Source organism: Eleutherodactylus coqui, chromosome 2 (assembly GCF_035609145.1).
Source record: "Eleutherodactylus coqui strain aEleCoq1 chromosome 2, aEleCoq1.hap1, whole genome shotgun sequence".
Taxonomy (NCBI): domain Eukaryota; kingdom Metazoa; phylum Chordata; class Amphibia; order Anura; family Eleutherodactylidae; genus Eleutherodactylus; species Eleutherodactylus coqui.
The window spans coordinates 299833851-299851309 of NC_089838.1; the positions used below are offsets into that span (position 1 = coordinate 299833851).

The window sequence follows — 17459 nt, forward strand, 5'->3', positions numbered from 1 at the left end:
CTTGAATGCTGCTACCATCTGGCCCAGGATAGCCATGCAGTGTCTGATGGTTAGCGGTTTCCCTTGCATTAGGGACCGGATACCCTGCAGGAGCTTGTCTACCTTTGCTTGAGGTAGTAGGACCCGGTGCTGGCTGGTGTCGAATATCATGCCTAAAAACTCCAAGCGTTGTGTTGGTATTAGGCATGACTTCTCGCGGTTCAATATCCAGCCGAATTCTTCTAGAGTTTTCATTGTGACGCGTAGACTTCTGATGTTGCTGTCCCGCGACGGTGCTTTTATTAGTACATCGTCCAGGTATGGAATGGCCGATATACCCTCCCGCGTGGAGTAGCGCCATCACTGCTGCTAGTACCTTCGTAAACACTCTTGGAGAGGTAGACAGGCCGAATGGCAGCGCCGTAAATTGAAAATGCCTTCCCTGTGTCTCGAAACGAAGGAATTTTTGATCTGTTTCCCGAATCGGGATATGGAGATAAGCGTCCTTGATATCGATCGAGGACAGAAATTCCCCCGGCTGCATGGAGGTTATCACGGACTTGATTGACTCCATCCGGAAATGTTTTGTTCTGATGAATTGATTCAACCTCCTTAAATCCAGAACCGGCCTCACTCTGCCGTCCTTCTTGGGTACAAGAAAGATTCGAATAGAACCCTTGCCTCTCCTGTGCCCCCGGCACCGGTTTCACAACCCCGTGCCAGAAGATTCTGCACTGCCTGCTGTAGGTCGGCTACTCCTTCCAGGGTGGTAGGCACTCTGGACCTGCAGAACGAATTCCGTGGGAGAGTCGTGAATTCGATTGCATACCCGGATGTCACAATCTCCTGTACCCACTTGTCGCTCACGCGCCTCCCCCATGTCTCCCAAAATTGGGAGAGCCTGCCCCCCACCCTGGTGACACTGGGTGGGGGCAGTGCCTCATGCCGCTCTCTTCGATCCCACCGTTTTGGATGTTCCGGGTCGGGAACGCCACGCTTGTCTTGTTTTGAAAGAAGGGCCCTTCTTTGCGTCCGTCGGGGTTCTCGTAGGTTGGGACCACTGCCCTGACCCTGGGCGGGACGAAAAACGCCGAAAGGACCTAAAAAATGGTATCCTTTTTAATGGAACCTTCTCCTTTCTTGCCGGCATTTGTGGTAATGACGTGCTCTTGCTGCCTGTGGCGTCTTTTATCATGTCATCCAGTTTAGGTCCAAATAGCCTGTTTCCTTCGAATGGCAACTTTGTTAGAGCCATCTTGGATGCTGTATCGGCTGACCAGCTTTTCAGCCAGAGAGTTCTCCTTGCCGCGACCGATGCAGCTGACGCCCAAGCCACGAACTTGGCTGCGTCTAGTTCTGCTGCGCATACAAACTTGTTTGCCTGTATGACATTGTCTGTCAGTTCAAGCAACTCACTCGGTGGAGCGCCTGCTACAATGTCTCTCCGTAGCTGTTTGGCCCATGCTATGGACGCCTTACTGACCCATGCGGCCGCAAAAATCGGCTGCAAGGCAGTGCCTGTGGCTTGAAACACTGTTTTCGCCAATGTATCCAGCTTCCTGTCTTGAGGATTAGCCAGAGTTGCTACTTCGGCTGTTGGCAATGCTGTGCTTCCAGATAGTCGTGACACTGGCGGGTCGACTACCGGAGGTACCGCCCAACCCTTTTTCAGACCCCCTGGGAATGGGTATGTAATTTCCCAAGTTTTCTGGGGTTGTCTAAATTTTTTGTCCAGGTTCTGCCATTCTTTGTTAAGGACCTCCGAGAAATCCTGATGGTCTGGGAAGACCTGTCGTGATCTCTTCTGCCGTCTAAACGACACCGTGGAAGGAGCCGTCTCTACTGGTTCCTCCATTACTTGGAGGGTTTCTCTTACGGATATTACCAGGCTGTCCATTAGACTGGCTAGGCGCGACACCTGTTCCTCGTCTAGTGCCGAAGCCGACGAGCCCGCAGAGTGGTCGTAGTCTTCAGACCCACTGCTCTCGCCTGCCGTTTGGGCCGTGTCCTGAGACGCCCGTGAGCACGATGCTCGAGGGGAATCATGGCGAGCCCGGGCCGGTCTCGCAGAGTACCGAGACCGTGAAGAATGTCTTGATCTGTGGTAAGTATGCACGGACTCCCTGGACCCATGAGAGTCTCTGGATCGTCTGGGCCTGGAGGGTCTAGACGACCTCCTGGTGTGGCGCGACCTATGGGGAGTGTCCTTGCTGCTACGGGACCTCCTTCTCTTGCGTGCCCTCCCTCGTGCATATTCCGAGGAGGACGCGTCTGAGCTGGGCTCTAACCGGCGTAAAATCGCCGCAGAGGATGTGGCCAAGCCAGAAACGGCAGCGGCCAGGGACCTCGCCCATTGGGGTTCGGGCCCTGGCTCCACAGGGGCGGCGGGGGCCACCGGGGTCCCTGGAGTTGCGCGTGTCGTGGCACATCTAGCACAGCAGGGGTCGACTTGACCGCAAGCAAACTTAACGCTGCAGGTAGTGCAAGCGTAATGCTTCACCCTCCCCTTGGCCGGGCTGGAACCCTCTGATCTAGGGTCAGACATGGCAAATGAAAACAATCTCCAGGTAGCGGGGAAGCTACGTACTGTTACAGGAATGCCTGCAGGGGGAAAGGGGAGGGTGAGGGGAAAACACAGCGAAGTGCTGCCTTGGGCAGGGCTTACCCAGTCTAGCAGCTGTTTTTCGCGGTTCCCCCGAAGCACGTCCGCGACCCGGAAGTGACGCTACCCGGCCGAGACGACGGCGCTCCGCCCCCCGGAGCGCCGCACCCGGAAGTGGCCTGTCGGCCGGCGCCCTGCAATCTGCCTGGCTTCTGCCCCTGTCCGGGAGAGCTGCTGCCGCTGCTGGCGTCCTGATGTCTGCTCCGTAAGGTACCCTGCGTTGCCAGGAATGCTGCTGCCGCCGCTGCCAGTATGGAGTCCCCAACAGGGTATCTTGTCCATGTCCTGGGGGCCACAGCCTGTCCGCGCGTCGACTGTTCCAGCAGTGCTGCCCCCTATGCGTCACTGTCAGACAGTGCGCTACTCCAGGGAGGGGGAGCCGTATGGCTGGCGGGTAACTGACTCAGATGCGCATTGCATGGTCGGGCCCCTTTTTCTTCACTGGGTGAGACGCTGCAGTAGTGGTGGAGACACCCCCTGCCCGCGTCTCCCCTGGGAGGCCAGTAGAGCCAGGGAAAAGCCCCGACTCCCCGGATTCCCGCGAATAGCCACGTCTGCCTCCTAGCAGACACTAAGCTAAAGACTAATTAGCTGAGTGCCTGCAGGGGGGATATAGCCAGGGGGGAGGAGCTAACACTTTTTTGCTTAGTGTCGCCTCCTAGGGCAGTGGCTATATCCCATGGTCTAGGCTGTGGCCCCCAATGATACGGACGAGAAAATCACGTTTTCTCCATGATTTTTCAGCCTCAGCAACGCTTTTCCTGCAGCTTGCAATTTTGCTGTCATTTTTAACGCAAAACCCAATAGGACTTTCTAGTGTTACCAAAGCGCATCGCTTGGAAGTCGCAAGTTCAGGCTTTGCGATAAAAAGGAAGCTTCATAGGGAAACATGGGAGAAAAAAAAAATTGCACAACACAGAAATATAGGGCATGGCGTGATTTTTTTCTCGCAACATCGCATCAATAAAAACATTGCAAATGTGAAGCTATTGGTTTCCTAATTCTGTGTTTTTACTCACTCCCGCATCACGCAATTTTATCGCCCGTGTGAAACCACCCAAAGGATTTAGTCATCTTTTCACAGCTGTTTAAGAAATAAAAGCAGAGTTCTAGTTGGTTGCTATGGGCAACAAGGAAAGGAGGCCCAATGTTTGTGCAAATGTCACCAATTCAGGGCAATTAAATGTTAACCCCATAAGGACGCGGGCTAATTCGGATTTAACCCTTTCCAATCCAATTTGTATCCTGGTTTTCCTAGGGGGCTTACTCTTTTTCTGCTGTTATATAACAGCGCTATCTGCTGGCTAAAACCAGTACTGCATGAGGTGACACTTTGGATAGGCTTTGACAGCAGAGAGGCTGGCAATATACAGTAAGAACCCTAAGGCCGGCTTCACACGAGCGTGACGGGCTCCGCCGCGGAATATTCCGCGGCGAAGCCCATCACGGCGCCCCCCAGAGACCCCATACTTACCAGCGGAAGATAGCGTGAAGACGCTTCCCCGCCCACCGCTGCCGCCTCATGTGACACGCCCACCGCGTCACATGACGCCGCCGGCGTGTCACGTGACGCGCCGGCTGCGTCATATGACGCGGCGGCGGTAGGCGGGAAAGCGTTTTCACGCTATCTTCCGCTGTGTTACAGCGGGAGATAGCGTGAATGGACGGCTTCCATTGACTGCAATGGAAGCCGTCAGCGCATACACCCGCGGCAAATAGAGCATGCCGCGGGTGAGGACGGGAGATTTCACGGTGCGCAATTCCGCGGTGGAATTCCGCATCGTGAGCACTGTGCTATTAGGTTCAATAGAACCTAATAGCAGGGGGCAACGCAGCGGATTTTCGCTGCGAATTACGCGGCGTAAATCCGTTCGTGGGAAGGAGGCCTAAAGGATGTCTTCCAACATCGGAGCTGTACAGCCTTAAATCATAATGTCTTCAGAGGTCAGACAGTGGATTGGAAAGGGTTAAGGATGCAGAGATTTTTTGGGCATTTTCATCTCCACTTTTCAAAAGCCATAACTTTGGTTTGCGTTCTTTTTTCATTATTTTTCTTTGTATCGCTGCATTCAAAGTCCAATAACTTTTTTTATTTTTCTATCATCAGGGTTCTGGGAGGGCTTTTTTTTTTGCGTTGACGGGTTGTAGTTTTTTTTTTTTCTTCTATTGGTACCATTTTGGGGCAAATACGGTTTGTACCGTACAAAATAAAAAATGTGTACAATTTATTATACAGGTCGTTACGAATAAAGCTATACGTACAGATCAGGTCTCTAAAAACAGCGGCACAAATCCCCGGCTTGGATGTTCTGCCAAAGATTCATCCCTTTGAATGGCCAAAAACCACACATGGAACTTCCACCAACATCCTGCAGGGACCCGCATTAAGAAGTGGCACGTCACATAATGTAGATCCATGCGGAATCCCCTTAGAAATTCTGCATACGCATTCCACCCATTGATAAGGCTAAATCCACGGCAACGGAAATTCGCAGCTGATTTCTGTCGCAGTTTTTAGAGGCGGAATCCATATTGAAAATTCTGCATCCGATTCACACGTGTACCTTTAATTGGGTAGGATATGAATGGACCCATAGATATACATACACAGTGCCCCTGCACATCGAGGCCGGGGTCCATACCTTTTGCCCTTAGCGATCCATACGAACACGAGGATCCCGTAGATAACATACTCAGGCGGCCATCACACTCATGTGCATTCCTATTTAATCGCCGTTCCCTTTGCATATTCTCATCAAACACAATAACACCAGAGCACCAGTCCAACACTTCGAACCACAGTGGCGACCATCTTTAATGAGTCCATAGCTTACACACATTCATGGCGGACGCTCTCACTGAGGGGTGTGGGTCCGGGACTTGTGTATATGGCTCAGCGAATACAATTCTAGTCATTCCGAGACAGGGTGAAGCAAGAAGAGGAGTATAAAATGAGGGGGCCTTTATAAAGGCTAAGAATACGAGCTGAAATACCCCAAATCTGAGAGGGGGTAGAATATTAGAGGGAGGGATATAAAGAGTAAAAGACGAACAGGGGGCGGTTAGGTCAAGCCAGCACAAGCCTACTGGCCATCGAGAATAAAGACCTAGGAAGCAGAATTCACAGGATAACGTAGGACCCCCCGAATATTCTTAACCAGCACTCCGCACAGCACCCATGTGTTTCAGGCAGATTTTATACGTGTCATGTGTGTATATGTATGTTTGTACAAATGGAACAGACTGTATACAGTATATATGGGGAACAAAGTCCATTTTCTTCTGCCAACACGAGTCTGTGCCCTTGGATATCCCTGAGGCTCATCTAGTCCTTTGTCCCATGTGATGCAACCTTACATACACAGATCAGATTTTTTTTGGGGGGGGGGTGGGGAGGTCCTACAGCTCCGGAGTCATCCCCGTAGACAGACTTGGTCCCAGATCCATTGAGGCAGGGGACAGGGAGTGGTGGGGTGTCACTTGCGGGCATTTAGAGTGTCCTGGAATTTAGTGCTGGTGTATCGGATGTGAAATCCCTTCTTGTTAATTGAGTCGTCCGAGTGGAACCTGATTGTCAGCGAGTCACCGGATGAATACACTTCCTCCGGGGGCTGCGGGGGAAAAATATAGGAAAAAAAAAAAACAGGTGATTAAGCTTTTCAGATTAAGGATAATACAGAACATTCTGAGGACAGAGTCAACAAAAAAGGGAAACGCAAGAGAGATTTGTACTTTCAGGCGAGGAATGAAAGCAAGGGGAGCGGTGGCACTGTAAAAGGGGTTCAGCACAAAGGCGAGACAAAAACCGACAGAGCCCGGCCTCTGGGTCTATTCACGGCTGGCGGAACGATCACAATGGCGCCGACATCTAGCAGACTGCTGCGTATTCTCTGATTTATAATGGTGTCAGGAGGAAACAATGCGCCCACAAATGATGGAGTAGAAGATAAATTAAAGAACACCTCCATTATTTTAATTACTTCTTCTACTGAGGTTTCTAGCCGTCAGGACCCGGAGGGTATTACTAAGGTTGCCACCAGACTTGGCTCCGTTTTGTAGGGCGCTGGGAGATATTCTATATTTCTATATCGTATCTATGGCAATGTAGTTGCTATGGTGCTCGTAGAAAGACGGAGTTTGCGCTTAGGTTGGCCTCAGCACCCTTTGCATTGGGATATGAGAACCCAACGAGAGAGCAGATACAACTACTGGGAGAGCAATAAGCGATGGGCCTCTGTGTAGCCCAGGAGGGGGGGTATAATGGCTCAAATAGCATTAGAAATCACTAGAGGGTCATAGTTTGGGCTTTGCCATAAGCTCCACATAAGCTTGTAAAGGTATGCCATAGTGATGGCCATCGTAGCAACTTGCCGTCCATATGTGATTGGTGCAGAGGGTTATAGTGCTTCAGTTTGCTATGGACAGAGTTCCAAATCCCCTGAGCAGACAGTCACATGGCGGAAAATCTGTGGTTTCACGTGAACAGGATTTGCTTTAATGCCATTGACTTCAATAGTAAGCTGTTCCGCTGCGGAAAAACTGCAGCATTTCTGCAATGTGTAAACGCATTCACGAAGGGGTTTTCCAATAGTCCGAAAAAGTTGACCAAGGGCTGGCAGAAAATATCAACCTAAGCCATAATCACCAATCCGATGTCCCCGGTCCAGGAAGCCACTGCAGCAGCCATGTATACCTGACTGCTCAGCCAATCACGAACCTCAGCATCATTTCTGCATCCATACACGTGATCCCTGAAGGCAGAGACTGAATGAGACATGTGACTGCTGCAGCAACTTCCTGGACCGAACCGGCGGTTAAAGTAGCAAAGGTGGCTGGAGCAGAGGGACAATTTTTCCCCCCAACTCTTTGATAGCTCTTATAAAAAGCTATGTTCCCACGGGTCAGAAATGCTGTGGATTTTACACAGCAGGACTCGCTGTAGAGAGCCCACTGCTTTTACAGTATAGACAGTGTGGATGGGACTTTAAAACATCCCATCCACGTACTGCAGAGAAAACCCGAAGATTAACCTTCAAATTCACATGATCCAATGATTTTTGATATTGTTGCATGTAAAAAGGGCCTTGCTGATGTAGAAAATCCACACTTAATACAGGTGTAAACATACCCTAAAAGTCGGTTTTAGGTAAAAAAAAAAACAAAAAAACAAACAAACAACTTAAATCAATATCAACATAAAAAGTTCTAAAACTTAATATACTTCATTTATCAGTTCCTCATCATTTTCCAGATCTTAGTTTGCAGTCAGTGAATGAGAACTCTCTTGGCTACAGGCAGAGGCAGTGACCCCGTACAGAGCTAGTCCTACTCTAAACGGAGAAATGGATACAATTGTATCTAGCCTAGACAATGCTCTGTGAGCTCAGCACATCAGCAGCTGCTGCACAGTGCTCTCCAGCCGTTTGCTACAATGTATCAGTCTATCCTCCGGGCTGTGTAGCTCACAGTGTATGGCCGCCTGCAGAAGGCCGGGTCGGATCCTCCAGGCATCTCCTCTGCTTTGTGATGCAGTCACCAGTGACATTTCTGTGCGGGCCTCTGCGAGACCGGGCCCTATTGTGTAGACTCGATACAACTGTATGTACTTCCCAGCTAAGAGCAGGACTAGATATGTACACTGTTACTACGACCACATGAACGAAGCAGAGGTTGGTCATGCATGAGCATCACGGTTCCATTCATTTCAATGACAGTGCTGAAGATAGACAAGCGCTCGTACTCCATAATTGAAATGAATGGCACTTTGGAGTGCATGCAGGGACCTTCGGGACCCCCTTTCCAGATCAGTGGAAGTCCTAGAGGTCAGACTTCTATCTACAGGGGGTGGACAAAAATATGGAAACACCGTACAAAATGCATGGGATTTTAATCATTAGCACTGAGCTGCCCTTTTGATCCCTACTTGACTGACAGCTTTCCAACAAATTTGTGTTTACTTCACCTCTTGCCCTGCTCTGATCGGTTTTGGGAGCCAGCTGGTAACAGCAGCGGAGTGGCTCAAACCCCCAACCAATGGAACCTTGTTGCTTGCACACATGTTCACATCTGCCCGGCAGCATTTTTATCATATTACCTCCACTTAAAATCAGTCTTTACACAACTTATTGAAATATGATTTACAATCCATGTAACTTAAGACATGCATTTCGTTCGGCGTTTCCATATTTTTGTCCACCCCGTGGATTTTAAAGTTATTTTTTACTTTGGATAGTAGATCACTTTAGAATTTGGCACAACCCCTTTAAATGATGCAACTGTGTGCCTGCCGCCACCACTAGGGGGAGCTTACTGCACACAGTTATGGAAGCTGTGGTTACTCGGTTTTAACATAGCGTATATACAGTTACTAACACGATGTCAGACGAGGTTATTAAGTAAGGAACTCCACCATTACGAGATTTTAAAAAATTGCAGTCATTTATCTTCATCTACAATAGATTTATCCTTAGAAATACCGCGATGGAGGAAATTCCCAGCGCCGTTCTCTGCAGAACAAGCAGCCAGTAACTGTACATTATCCCTCCAGATTGATGGGGAATCCAGCTGTCTTCCTTTATACAAGCCGGTTAAGTCATTTCCTGAAAGCTGCGAGCCGCAGAATGGAGTCCCGTTACGTCCCCTGACTTTACCCGCAACCATTCATTTTCTGCATGGAGACAACCACAGTGTGTACAGCGGCGGTCGCCGTCCACCGGTCCACAAATCACTGCCTGTACTGAATGGAGCAATTACCCTAGGATCAAAGTCCAGGTTACTATTCCTGATGTCCCACCTACATCATTTACCCGGTAGGTGCAGCGAAGAAAGTAGTGAACGCTGGCAGAAGGAGCACTTATGGCTTGGTCTCCCTCTGTTCTGAATTACTGCAGAGGGCAAGTCTGGGAAATATGTGGATTCAGCAGTGATAAATGTTGAGTGCCCATTATAATTACCGGGAGACTATTACAAGGTGTCACAGCATGTTACCCTAGATCAGTGATGGCGAACCTTTTAGAGACTGAGTGCCCAAACTGTAACCCAAAACCCACTTATTTATCGCAAAGTGCCAACACGTCAGGGGGCGGGGCCTATGAAGACATAATTTTTACCTCCGTCGTTCTTAAAAGGACAAGGCTGTTTCAAAATAGAGCGGGTTCAGATTTTGACTGCATTTGAATGCAAAAATGCTGTGGAATTTGCCATGAAAATTTCCGCTGAGGACATTGTGCAGCATTCCTGCCTCCTGTTAACATACCCCTGCAGTGATAGTGACCCCCCAGAGTGGCCCCAGCGGTAATAGTGACTCCAACAGTGGCCCCCAGTAGTAATACTGACATCCCACAGTGGCCCGAGTAGTAATAGTGACTCCCACAGCAGCCTTCAGTAGTAATAGTGACACCTTACAGTGGCTCCAGTAGTAATAGTGACACCCCGCAGCGGCCCCCAGTAGTAATAGTGACATCCCACAGCGGCCCCCAGTAGTAATACTGACATCCCACAACGGCCCCAGTGGTAATAGTGACATTCCACAGCGGCCCCCAGTGGTAACAGTGACATTCCACAGCGGCCCCCAGTAGTAATAGTGACACCCCACAGCGGCCCCCAGCGGTAATAGTGACTCCAACAGTGGCCCCTAGTAGTAATACTGACATCCCACAGCGGCCCCAGTAGTAATAGTGACTCCCACAGCAGCCTTCAGTAGTAATAGTGACACCTTACAGTGGCTCCAGTAGTAATAGTGACACCCCGCAGCGGCCCCCAGTAGTAATAGTGACACCCCACAGCGGCCCCCAGCGGTAATAGTGACTCCAACAGTGGCCCCTAGTAGTAATACTGACATCCCACAGCAGCCCCAGTAGTAATAGTGACTCCCACAGCAGCCTTCAGTAGTAATAGTAAAATCCTCCCCCCCCCCCTTCCCCCAAGATCCATATACTTACACCCCCCCCCCCCTCTCTCCTCGGTGCTGCTGCTGATCCTGGGTACACACTGTGACGTCAGTGTGCTGCCGGATGCCTCCTCTCCTCTGCTCTCGCAGAACCTAAGAGGAGACGTCAGGGGAGGGGGGGGGGAGAGGAGGATCCCGGCTGCACACTGACGTCACAGTGCGCGCCGCTAGCAGTGCTGCTGAGTGATTGCTGGCAGGGGAGCCTCAGCCCCTGCCGGTATTCACTAACATGGTGAGCGGCCAACGGCGTGAGTGCCAGCAGGGAGGGCTCTGTGTGCCGCCTCTGGCAAGCGTGCCATAGGTTCGCCACCACTGCCCTATATGGTCAGCCTGTGCATTGCAAGCATGTTACCCTATATTGCATATCTTCAGCCTTGGCATTGCAAGCACGTTATCTTATATTGCATGTGGTCAGCCTCGGCATTGCAAGCCTTAACGATATTTTGGAGGAAAGTAGCTATGCAAAACGCACTAAAATGTGCCAAAAAGTTGGGTAAATAGAGTAGGGTAAATTTATGATGCGTTTTGGACACTTTTGGAAGTAAAATTTATCAGCAGTGTATTGGTGTAAAGTATGCTATTAGGTGGCATAACAAATATCTACCATGTGTATAGTCTGTCTCAGAAGGCAGCCAATAGCGTCAGCATTGGATGTATCATTCCACATCATCTCCTCCGGGCAGCAGAGACGGTCGGGCGATCAACACCAGTAACGTATATCACAGGTGGCCAATCGCCCAATCACAAGACGGCAGAGTGATCCACTCAGTGACTCCACTATCAGCTGCATTCCCTCTACGAGATAGACTATAGCAGGCTGCATCAAACTTACCTGTGCGCCATTTTTATAGTTTTGGTGTAATTAATCGCTCATAAAATTATGGATTTTACAACTGGATTTCAAAGTGATGCAATTGTAGCAGGATGGGGAATTTCATGTCTGTGCCAAGATGCACCAACTACCATTCTGACTACCCCATACGCCATTCTTTAATGGGTTAAACATCCCATTGAAGATCACTACAGTCAACCTCTACCCACCCTGAAGTGGCTGCTAACAGAGAACAGATTGTATTTAACTATATAGGAATCGAGCAAAAGGTTGATTTGAGGTTTTACCATTTTAAAGACATGTTGATGAGTCACAGTGACCAGTTAGAGGTTTTCATTGCTGGGGTGTCGGGTGCTGGGACCTCTGCTGATCACTAAAATGGATGTGTAGAAGTGCTGAGCTGAGCTTTGCGCCTGTTCGGCTATTTCGGTCTCTGCTTGGAGTGGTGTACGGGCTTAGTGAAAGTCTATAGAGTCTGTGCTCCACCCAAACAGGCACAGCACTCTGCCCGTTCATTTAGAGGGGTTGTCCAGTTTTAAACTATTGTTGGCCTATCCTTAGAATAGATCATCAATAGTTCAACGGTGCTGGTCCATCGTCCAGGACCTCCATGACTGCAGGAAGCAGCCTGCTCCATTAGTGGCCAGGCTTGGTATTTCAGACCAAGTTCTTATTGAAATGAATGGCTGTAATACCAAGCCGGGCCACTAAAGTAGGAATGGAGCTACCGGCTTCATACAGAAATCAGCTTAGTGCATGAGCATATCAGTTGAAGGGGTGGGTCCCAGGTGATGGTTCACTGACAATCTACTAAGGATGACCAATGCTCAGGACAGGCCATCAAAAGCTTACAACTGGACAACCCCTTTAAGGGCACATTTATACCTACGCCTTCGACCTATTTACATTGACTCCAAGGATGAAACCATACAAAGAACAAAAAATTGGAACCAGCACATGTCAGACCTGAAGGGCACTGGAAAGACCCAATTTGACTATATGTGGCCCCACAGCATTCCAACCAGCAATTTCCCCAGACAAGAACCGAGCAGCCATTTTATTCAGGCCTTTATGCCAGAGGCTACGAATAGAGCAGTGTTTCCAAATTCCAGTCCTTAGGACGCCCCAACAGGGTTTCCTCGGTATTGCAGAGGTGATGTAATTATTGTCAGTCCCTCAGACATTGCCACAGGTGTTCCTACTATAGGGGATCCTGAAAACATGACCTGTTGGGGATCCTGAGGTCTGAAGTTTGCGAAACACTGGAATAGAGCTTGCTGTACAAATGTGAACATGCCCTTAGCGGTTGGTGGGCGTCTCAGTACCCACAACTCCACAGAAGGAACATCCATGCATAATGCTTGCATACATACCCCTGACCCACAGTATCTCCCCATCCTGGGGGAATTCTCAGTGGGGCCATCGTATATCTCTATGTAGTCGTATCCACAGTCCTGCTCCTCCTCCAGCTCAAAGCTCTGGAACACCAGCTCCACCCCGTACTTTCCCTCTGACTGCAGGTGCCATGTGCACTCTGTGGCCGGTGGATGGACGTCGTCTCCAAACTTAGCATGGGAGTACAAATCTTTAGTTCGGACTTCTGCCAGTAAGGTCCCTCCACACTCTTGAGAAGAGAAAGAAAATGATTTCTAATCAATATGATCGCATCATATCACAGTGCTTCACAAGGCTACACAATCACTTGTAAGATAGAAACATCCTTAGGTGGTATGGTAATATTATATAAGCCTAGGCAACCAGACAATTTAGTACGGGTGCATCAAATAAAAGTATTAGTCTAGTTTAACAGAGTAACTAGAAGATGGGGAGAAGGAGGGGATGCAGCTGCAGCTTCTCATTCAATGAAGCAGAATGGGGAGGTGAAGCACCCAGGGAAGGAGTCTCATTGGCTCAGAGCACACAATACACCTCTGATATCACATGAGGAAGGACCCGCCCACTTTGCAGGCACGGAGAGAGCATAAAAGCAACTACAGAAACCTGTAAAAAAAAAAAAAATGGAATGTCACCCAACTGGGTGACAAGCAAGAATTCAATTCGCTTCGTTTCAGCTCATCACCAGCCACCAACTTTGCAGGGAGGCATGCGCTCATTTGGCGTATGCCTCCAACTCAACGCTGATTGGCTCCCACCTTTGCCCTCTCACTTAACGCTCATTGGTTCCCAAAAACACAAATATGTGCGAGTGATCTTCGACTGATCAGTCCCAGCTGGTCTTCAAAGATACATTTGCTGTTGCGGTCCCTCAGTGCTGTGGACCTGGACAGAACACTTTGTGGTATGACCTCTCGTAACAGCAAGTTTTCGCTCGAAGACCACTTGCATATATTTATGTGCATTCAGTAGACTTGACCTCCAGTGAGTTGGGGGTGGGGGTAAAAGGTGAAAGTTTCAAATGTCTACCAAAGAACCTCATGCCCCCTAACTAGTTGACAAACAAAATTTTGGCTTGCGTAAATGCTTGAACAAGTAAACAAAAACACACAAACGGTAGTTTGCACACTTTAGCGACTATTTTAAGGGATTAGTCAGACAATAGTGGTCCTGTTTATCGCCACCCGTAGCTACAACTCTGCTTTATGGTATTGGAGTATGTGAAACATTGGACTAGTTATGTGGGGACCAGTTGTAGCGTCCATAAGCCAAGAGCAGTTAGGACATGTCTCACCTGTTGTCACCTCCGCCACAAATCCCTTTTTCTGTACTGAGTTGTCGGAAATAAATTTAAGAAACATGTAATTTCCGGGAGCGATGAGTGGATCGGGGACTTTACTGCCGCAGAAACGCTTTAGGACAGGAGCCTGGGCATTTACACCAGAGTAAGCTTCAAGGTGGTCATACTGGCATTCCTGGTGGGACTCCAACTCCAGGTCTTTCACCACCTGCCAGACAGAACATGGGGGAAATGTCAAGGGGAGCAAATAATCCACTATGAAACGAAATATCTGATTTGCAATCCTTAGTTCTCTAAAGTCAAGGTCTCTTTATTTTAGAGACTGTGGAGAAAAGTAGAGATGTAACGAGAGAACAACTGTGTGGAGTTGGTGTCGCAGTTGGATATTTCCGGTCTTTTTAAGAACAGATGATAAAAAAAAAGAAGAGTCTTGGAGTCGGTCAGGCGTTGTACTAGTTTACTAGTTGTTAAAGCAACCCTCGAGGCAAACAAAGATGGCCGCACCTCTTCTCTGTCTACCTGATGTATTCGGATCTACCTGTGCGGCACATTTGTTTTTTTTGGTGGTGGCGGTGAACCAGGTTTATGCTACCACTTTTTGGGAAGGTTGGACAACCTGTGTGCCACTCTTTTTGGGAAGGGGACATGACTTTTGTGGTGGCATTTTCTTTGCAGGAAACACCAGCATGGCACAATTTTTTGGGTGGGAGGCACCTCTAGTGAATCACCATTTTCTGGAAGGGAACACCACCATGTGGCAGCATTTTTCGGAGGGGGACACCACTCAATGGCAGGATTTGTTGTGAAAAGGCACTACCTGTGTGGCGGCATTTTTTTTGGGGGGGGGGGGGTTGGGGGGCACAATATGTTGGGCATAGTTTTTTTTTCAGGGGCGTGGGGGTGAGGTGGGGTACCATCCATGAGGCAGCACTTTTTGGGGAGGTACTACCATGTGATGAAACTTTTTTTTTGGAGGAGGGAGGTACTACCTATGAGAAGCCCCTTTTTGAAAAGAGGGATACCACCTGTGTGTAGCCATAATTTTTTTTTTGGGGGGGGGGGCACCAATTTTTGTGCTAGAAAAAAATGACTGTAAAACCTTTTTATTCCTAGCAGAGGGACACCACCTTGTGGCAGCATTTTTGGGGAAAAGAAAGCAACACCTGTCTGGCATCATTTTTTTTAAGGAAGGGCACAAAATCTATATGGCATTATTTTGTGCTGCTCCACCTATGTGACAGGGGTTTTTGTGGTGGTGGTGGCGGTGTGAGTGTGTGGGAGTGTGTGTGTGTGGGAGTGTGTGTGTGTGGGAGTGTGTGTGTGTGGGAGTGTGTGTGTGTGGGAGTGGGTGTGTGTGGGAGTGGGTGTGTGTGGGAATGGGTGTGTGGGTGGGAATGGGTGTGTGGGTGTGTGTGGGAATGGGTGTGTGTGGGAGTGGGTGTGTGTGTGGCTGGGTGTGTGGGTGTGTGGCTGGGTGTGTGGGTGTGTGGCTGGGTGTGTGGCTGGGTGTGTGTGTGGCTGGGTGTGTGGCTGGGTGTGTGGTTGGGTGTGTGGTTGGGTGTGTGGTTGGGTGTGTGGTTGGGTGTGTGGTTGGGTGTGTGGTTGGGTGTGTGGTTGGGTGTGTGGTTGGGTGTGTGGTTGGGTGTGTGGGTGTTTGGTTGGGTGTGTGGGTGTTTGGTTGGGTGTGTGGGTGTTTGGTTGGGTGTGTGGGTGTTTGGTTGGGTGTGTGGGTATTTGGTTGGGTGTGTGGGTGTTTGGTTGGGTGTGTGGGTGGGTGGCTCCACATGTGTGGCATTATTTTTGGATCTTTTTAAGGAGAGTGGCACAACCTATGTGAAACTATTTTGTGCAGGCAGTCTTTGTGGAAATTTGTAATGCCATTCCTATGAACAAGATGGCAGTCCTTCATGAATACGAACACAGCTTTGGAAAGGAGGTTTGCCATTTCCAGGAGAAAGTGCAGGAAATTACTACTGCATACAAAAAAATTATTTAGGGGCTCTAGTAATGCAGAATGGATTTGGATAATTGTACGGTTTCGTTTCATGTACAAATAATCCACCTGGACGTACTTCCTAACGCGCCTACATTCATGCATTTGCTCAGAGGGAACCAGTTAATCTTTTTGCCTGTTCGGCTATTTCGATCTCTGCTGGAGTGGTGTACGGGCTCAGTGAAAGTCTATAGAGTCTGTACTCCACCCAAACAGGCACAGCACTCTGCCCGTTCATTTAGAGGGGTTGTCCAGTTGTAAACGATTTTTGGCCTATCCTTAGAATAGATCATCAATAGTTCAACGGTTCTGGTCCATCGTCCAGGACCTCCATGATTGCCGAGTCAGCGCATTGGTGCACTGAGTCGATTTCTGTAGGAAGCAGCCTGCTCCGTTAGTGGCCAGGCTTGGGGTTTCAGACCAAGTTCTTATTGAAATGAATGGGTGTAATACCAAGCCGGGCCACTAAAGTAGGAATGGAGCTACCTGCTTCATACAGAAATCAGCTTAGTGCACGAGCATATTAGCCAGGCAAACAGTTGATGGGGTGGGTCCCAGGTGATGGTCCACTGACAATCTACTAAGGATGACCAATGCTCAGGACAGGCCATCAAAAGCTTACAACTGGACAACCCCTTTAAGGGCACATTTATACGTACGCCTTCGACCTATTTACATGGACTCCGAGGATGAAACCATACAAAGAACAAAAAACTGGAACCAGCACATGTCAGACCTGAAGGGCCGTTAAACTTAAAAAAAGTTAAACTTTTTTTTATCCAACCACGGAAGTTTATCAGTTTTTGTACTTTACTTCTATTATCTTGAACTGACTTCAAATACAAGTCAAGAAGCTAAAACTGAACGGCTGAGACTGAAGTTTCTTACCAGTTTCACACGATGTCCTGCAGTGGCGGACACAAGCCATGTGCAGACCTTCTTGTTGGGGTAGCTGTCCGGCCAGTTGGGGCTGGTGATATTCTGGTTACTGGCAGACACATTGTGGTTACAGCCCGCTGGAAGGAACCAATCAGAATTAATGCCCGTGAGGAATAAGGGGGGGGGGGGGGGGGATAAAAATTTCTAGCAAACAGTACGAAACAAAGGACCAAGTTATATTTGGTGTATATATCACAGACAGGCCGACGAGGGAGGAGACACACACATTTGTGGTTAGATTACCCTCTTTGCAGTCATGCTTATTCTCGTGTAGGGTGAAGCCGCTCCGACAGCTGCACATATAGCTGCCCTGCGTATTGATGCACTCGTGCTGACAGCCCCCGTTATCCCGAGAACATTCATCTTTATCTGTAACACAAGGACAAGAAATGGATCACTGCAACGAACGAG

General features: G+C 49.0%; 1 protein-coding gene across 1 annotated transcript in view; it reads right to left on the minus strand.

The window, feature by feature from the left end:
• Positions 1-5431: 5431 nt before the first annotated feature.
• The window catches only part of BMP1 (bone morphogenetic protein 1), a 115988-nt gene continuing 103960 nt past the window's right edge, over positions 5432-17459 (minus strand). The window contains exons 16-20 of the mRNA XM_066593465.1: positions 17292-17417; positions 16998-17125; positions 14111-14324; positions 12795-13045; positions 5432-6252 (exon numbers count right to left, since the gene is read on the minus strand). Of these exons, the coding sequence (XP_066449562.1) occupies positions 6118-6252; positions 12795-13045; positions 14111-14324; positions 16998-17125; positions 17292-17417 (854 nt within the window). The 3' untranslated portion in view covers positions 5432-6117. The remainder of the gene's footprint in view (positions 6253-12794; positions 13046-14110; positions 14325-16997; positions 17126-17291; positions 17418-17459) is intronic.